This window comes from Octopus bimaculoides, chromosome 2, assembly GCF_001194135.2.
Source record: "Octopus bimaculoides isolate UCB-OBI-ISO-001 chromosome 2, ASM119413v2, whole genome shotgun sequence".
In the NCBI taxonomy this organism is placed as follows: domain Eukaryota; kingdom Metazoa; phylum Mollusca; class Cephalopoda; order Octopoda; family Octopodidae; genus Octopus; species Octopus bimaculoides.
This window is the reverse complement of record NC_068982.1, coordinates 89662833-89669946: the sequence shown is the minus strand read 5'-3', so window position 1 is coordinate 89669946 and position 7114 is coordinate 89662833. Positions and strand designations below refer to the sequence as shown.

The 7114-nt window shown below is 35.0% G+C and overlaps 1 protein-coding gene across 3 annotated transcripts in view; it reads left to right on the top strand.

Moving 5' to 3' along the window:
• LOC106874430 (uncharacterized) overlaps positions 1-7114 on the top strand; it is a 1214035-nt gene that overhangs the window by 1020169 nt on the left and 186752 nt on the right. For all 3 annotated transcript variants that reach the window (XM_052978428.1, XM_052978427.1, XM_052978429.1), the window contains one exon: positions 4498-4644. In XM_052978428.1, coding sequence (XP_052834388.1) covers positions 4498-4644 — 147 coding nt within the window. The remainder of the gene's footprint in view (positions 1-4497; positions 4645-7114) is intronic.

Here is a 7114-nt window from a genome sequence, read left to right as displayed (position 1 = left end):
ATATATATATATATATATATAGCACATGGCTCAGTGGTTAGAGCATCAGGTTTACACTCGTGAGGTTGTGAGTTCGACTCTCAGACCAAGGTGTGAGTTGTGTTTTTGAACAAGACACTTTATTTCATGTTGCTCCACTTCACTCAGGTGTAGAAATGGGCACTGCTGGTTTTTACAAACAGCCTTGCCGAAACTTGTGCTTTAGAGGGAAGCATTTTAGGTGCAATCCTATGATTATACATGACCAAAGGGGGTCTTTACATATATATATTTATATATATTGAGAAAAAAGTTTGTCAAAATGTTAGAAAAAATTTTTTATTTCTTCATTATTATTATGAGCGCTTTGGTTCATTTCTCAAACTTATCAAATTAAATTTTGTGAATGTACAAACAGTACACTCTTTTACTTGTTTCAGTCATTTGACTGTGGCCATGCTGGAGCACCGCCTTTAGTCGAGCAAATCGACCCCAGGACTTATTCTTTGTAAGCCTAGTACTTATTCTATCACTCTCTTTTTTTCCGAACCACTAAGTTACGGGGATGTAAACACACCAGCATCGGTTGTCAAGTGATGTTGGGGGGGACAAACATAGACACACAAACATATACACACACATACATACATATATATATAAATATACATATATACGACGGGCTTCTTTCAGTTTCCGTATACCAAATCAACTCACAAGGCTTTGTTCATTTATGTAGAACAGATGTTTTTGGGGGGTTTTTTTTGAAGAGGAGAACTTTGTTTTTGGTTTTTGGGTGAGGTTCCATGACACCTAACACTCTATACACACACATATATATATATATATATACACACATACATACATAAGTACGTATGTACATACATGTGTGATACACACATACACATACGCACACACACACACACACAGACTTATATTCATAAATATATATCATTGTTACTGGTGAAGGCCAGTTTATAGGATTATATTATGAGTATATTTAGTGATAGTAATATGCATGTGGCACTTTAATAAATGTAAAAGACGTCAGCCATATTATATACACATATGTATGCATGGATGTGTGAAGAGATGGAAATGTCTCCATTCATCCATCACAATATCCACAATAATTTTTTAACCTACAATAAAATACATTGAAAGATAGAATGGAGCTATTGATGGTGAATGATTACATAAAAAGCATAGCAAAAACAAAATCAATCTTCACTGAGTGTTATTAGTCTCCATAGTATTGTGAGTAAAATACATTCATATATATATATATATATATATATATATATATTGTGTATATATATATATATATTGTGTGTGTGGGGGGGGGGTCATGTTTTTGTGTGTTTATAGACTATATTGAAAATTGTAGGAACAAATTGTTTCCATCAGTTTGGCAATGAATAAAATCAAGTCAATGACCGATTTAAACAGAAAAATAACAAATGAAAATCTAAAGTGACGAAAGGCCCATCAAAGATCTTCCCATGTAAATTGAACTTGTATGTGCATGTGTGTGTGCGTGTTTGAGTGTACATGTGTGTGTGGATGTGTGAATGTGCATGTGGGTGATTAAAAAGCTTAAAATCATCATCATCATTTAATGTCCATCTTCCATGCTGGATCATTTTGAATATTTGCATTTCTGTCCATAGAGTTTAATGATGTGTTGAAACAAAAGTAAACCAAACACACACACACACACACACACACACACACACACACACACACACAACATTGATTGAAACAACTACATGTAGAATTTGTTGCCTCTAAAGAAAATCAAAATTAAAATTTGCAGCTTCACTGGCATTTGTTATTCCATTTGAAACCAAATCAGTAGAATTGTTTTACAAGGGGAAAAAATCTAACTGCTAATGAAACTTAGTTTAGTGCTGTGATTAATTTTTTATGAAAAATATTCACCATGCTGAAAACATTACCAAAACAACAGCAGCACTGACCAAATTCAGAACACTGTGGAAAGACAGAAACATATCACTGAGCTCCAAAATTATGCTAATGAGATCACTAGTGATCTTAATATTCCTGTACACCTGCAAAACATGGACACTGACAGTAGAAATCGAAAGAAGAAACCAGGCTGCTACAATGAAATGCTTCAAGAGACATTTGGGAAAATCATATCGAGACTGTGTCACAAATGAGGAAGTGTAAAGGAGAATAAGGCAGGCAATAGGGCCTTATGAAGAACTTGTTATGCAATAAAGAAACACAAGCTCAAGTGGTCTGGGCTTGTCATCCACTCATCAGGAATGGCCACAACAATACAGGTAGCAATCTCATTATGTAACCCTGCGCTCATCAGAGGTAACCAATATGGAATGAAATATGGCCATATTTCATTCATATTTCATTCCATATCAACTACCTCTGAATAGCACAGGGTTATATAACCAGATTGTTAACTAACACTCCGTTAAATTGCTAGTGCAAAACTGGTAGGTAAGACTGCCCATAATGGATATATAATATTGTACATTTTGGATAATATACCCACTCTATTGACAGATATACAAGTGCATTTTTATCTGACTTATGGACTCTTAGATGACTTACACACACACACATGTAACTTACATTTCATTGGATCTAGAACTCACAGTGGATCTGGAACTCACAGTGGATCATGAAATTGTATGCCAGTGTTCATGTCTATATAATTTCATATGCATGTATATTTATATGGATGCGTTCATGTACATGTATATTCAAGTGTTTGGACATGTCCATATATGCATGGATATATACAGGAATGTTTGTATACGGTATATACATGGATATGCTGATCTCAACCCTAAATCGGTGTCCTTATTGAAATACTTTGATTCAAGTAAATCCTACAAATAATTACACACACACACACACACACACACACACACACATATATATATATATGCATGTATATAAAATAATAATAAATGAATATGAATGGAGCTGATTATTCAATAATATTACACCATACTTCCATTGAATGGTTACTTACTTGCTTATACAGGGTGGGGCAGAGAGGATGGACGTTTTTGAAAAATTTACAAAATCATTAATTTTAGATTGACATCAATGTGTTTGTATTGAATTAGCATTTGTCAAAATCAAGGGTCAAAAACAACATCTATCATGTGATGTCTGCTTTCATTGATGCATTTCTGAAGGTATTCTTGGAAGTTGGCCTCCACTCTCTCCAGCATTGCTCTGTTGATTTGGGTGATTTCCACGTGAGTAACTTCCTTTAAATCATCCACTGTATGGTGCTTATGCACATACACATGTGCCTTGAGGTTTCCCCACAAGAAATAATCACACATGGACAAATTGGGGGACCGAGGGGGCCAAGGAATGTCAGCAAACCTAGAAATGAGGCAGTCACTGAAGAGAGGGTAAAGAATGTCCATTGATGCTCTGGCTGTGTGGGCCATCACCCCATCCTACTGAAACCACACACATCGAATAGACATTCATCTTTGTTGTAATTCAGCACAAAGAAGTTGTTTATCATCTTGATGTAATGCTTGGAGTTTACAGTAGCAGCATTTCCATTATTGTATTCAAAAAGTAAGGACCAATGACAGTAGCTTTTCCAACAGCACACAAGATCATCAATTTTGGGCTGTGCAGTGGTATTTTGTGCAGTACTTTCAGATTTTCAGGTGCCCAGTAATGACAGTCCTTTTGATTTACCATGCCATTTGAGATAAAAATGAGCTTCATCACTCATTAACAAGATGAGGTTGTCATTTGCCTCAAAAATTGCTTCCATCTGACATGCGAAGTTAAGCCACTGTGCATAGTCCAATGGTTTCAACTGTTGCCCAATGACCAATTTGTACAGGTAGAAATGCAGGTCATCATTCAAAATATGCCTCACCAATTGATTACCAATGCCAAGTTCATTGAAATGCTTCTGAGCAGAATGATTCAGACTCCGTATCAAGACTTGTTTGATGCATTCCACATTTTCCAGGGTCTGTACCATTCGTGGTGTACCCACAGGTCTCCTATTTATTAGTGTACCTCTGTACAAAGTGCATTCACCCAACATAAGATTGTGTTATGCTGATTTTGGTGAATGTTGAAGTGGCGCTGAAACTGCTGTGACAAACTTGTTATTCTTCATGTAACTGTTGTCGGTAAACATGCAGTGCTCTATCATCCACAGCACCATGACTTCACAAGAAAAGAAAAGAAATGCTAAGTCACCACAGACTGAATGGTGCCTGTCAGACATATGTTCCTCCTGCAGGAGCTGAGTAATAGCCATTTCAAAAACGTCTGTCCTCTCTACACCACCTGTATTACATAATAAAGCAAAATAACCAAACCACATTGTCAGGCATCATTGTAAAATTGAAACACACACACACACATACACACATACACACACACATCAGCATATAAATTCTTAAATATGCTACAAAGCAAAAGTCAAATATATATATATGTAATTTTTATTTAATTGACAATTCTATTGTTTTCTTTGTTTAGACATTCGGTGGCAGGCGATGGTCAAGTGGTACCCAGAATGTGAACAATTCTGTTGAAACTCAAGTAACTTCAAAGAAAGGAACTCAAGGATTTGGTGGACCAATAATTTTCAAAAAAAAACATAGTTCAGGAATTGCTTCCTCCAAAGTGAGGTTCTGAACATTAAAAAATATTTCTCTCTCTCTCTTTCTTTCAAATATCCTGTCTTTTCTGTCAACATCTTCATCCAATTCTCTCTCTTTCCCCACCTTTATAAGTATATGCATGTTTAAAATTGTAATCTGTGTATCATACTAAATATATATGCACTATTGAAAGGCATGATGTTGTGGTTTTTGTCTGAGAAAACATTTTCCAGGGGCAATACAACATGTCCTTTTCTACTGTAGACTCACTTAGCCAAAGGGAACTTAGCCTCCCAGTCTGCACGGTGACATCCAGCCATAGAAACCATGCCAAAGCAAAATTAGAGCATGATGTAGTCTTCAGACCATTTGGATCCGGTTAAATTATACAATCAATGTCAGATGTTAAAAGACAATGATATGTCTGTATGCGTGTGTGTGTATGTGTGTGTATCTTTTAGTCTTAAGATTGTGTGAGGTTGTAAAGAAATGTTATTGTCATATATAGTGTCATTTGTTTGCAATCTTCAGTGAAATCATGTCCAGCGATTGTGCTGCTCATGTTTGAAAGACTAAAGGAAATATGACCTTGCTTGAAAATAGGTGAGGGTTAATGAGATGACAGAAGATACATCCAGCCAGAGAAAATTTGCTTCAACAAATTTCAACTGACTCATACTAGCCTGTAAATTGGAGATTAAAACAATGATGATGTCCAATCATGCAAACTTCCACTGATTGGCACAACCTAATAGCTATGGTAGTAGAATCTGAACTTCTGTATAATTTGAAATCAAACACATTAACCTCACAGCCATTATATGTCCTATGGCAGTTAGTTACTTTTTCTCCATGCAAACCTACAAAAGTCAACAGAGAGTGCTTTTATTGATTTCCTCTTTCTAAGTCCTAGATCTGCCTTGAACAAGAAGACCTATAATCAAAAGCATTCCAGTAAAGGCCTTTAAAATTTTTTTTTTTCTTTTTCATAAACAGTATATTTAGAACAAAATTATCAAAATGTCCTTCCTATTCTAAAGCATTAAGTTAAACATTTAAAGGGGTATAAAGCTGCTATTTCTAGTAGATGAAGTGACCAAGTAGAGGCTCCTTGTTGACTTGCTGTCAATATAATACTAATGCAGTTGTTGCTTATGGTGGAATATACCACTGGCCACTTGAAAGTTAAATAGACTGATACAGTGCTGGTGTAATAGGAGAAATATTTTTAAACTCTGAAATAAATGCGTGATACTTTATCATCTTGCTCATCTGCAATTTCTAAATTAATTAAATGTAATAACTTTGTCTATTTATCAATTCATGTTTAACATTATTTTCTTAATGGAAGTTCTTTCACACAGACCAAACACCCTATCAGTTTTCATTCTGAATTAAATTCAAAATATTACTGAATAATTTATAAGCAAAATAAAAATTATATCCTTATGTTGTTATACTGAAAAAGAAAAGAAAAATAATTAAATTAAAATACTAAATAATTGAATTGCAAAAGTTAATTAAGTTTGCAATATGTTTCATTTATATGTATGTGTTTGTTTGCGTATGTGTGTGTGGTGGTGGGGGGTATAGACTTCCTTTTGCTTCTATTCTTAGCAAACTTCATCTATTGTTCACATAATGAAGTTTGTATTTGAATATGCAAATTTAAGCACAATATCATCTATATTGCCAAGTACATGCTCATTTTTGTATAAGCTAATGTATAAATGCATGAACACAGATACAGGCAAACTTCTGTTGGCTAATAAGTGTGCATATGTGAATATTGGTCTATGTGTGTGTGTGAGCATCTGCTTATAGATAAATGAATACATGCTTATATATACCTTCAAGTACTTACATACTTAAATATGCACCACGCACACCTACACACACATAGCATATTTAAGTAAAGAGGACAGAGATAGATAATAAGTAGGTGAGCAATAAGGCAGTAGTTGGAAACTGAGTAAGTATATTAGGAGGAATATATTGACCATTGAGCCAGTGATATATATGTATATATATATTTGATGGACTTTCCCATCGAAAACAACATATGAACATTTAGCTTTTGCCAAACAACCTGCACAAATGTATATAGTGATCAAATGTATGTGCCTTACATTAACTCATTCCCTCCATCAAATTAACGCTGCCTGAACAGGCTCATACACTGCTTTCCATACACTTTCTGCAACTTTGTGTGAGCCTCTCAGCAGATATCGCCATGACAACTTTGTCATGGTCAATGCAATGATCATACACTACACACGTTCCTTCCAAGAACTGCTGTAAACAGCAGAAGTGAGTTACAATATTAAAACTTAGTGTACATGCACAGCAGAGTCGAAGGTCAATCTGTACCAAGCAGCTTTACTCTGAGTGCTTTAGCTTCATTACTATGGCAACAGTCCGGATACTTATTGATCATACCTCATATACTGTACTCTACTACATTCTTAACAGAATATACCATAACTATATAT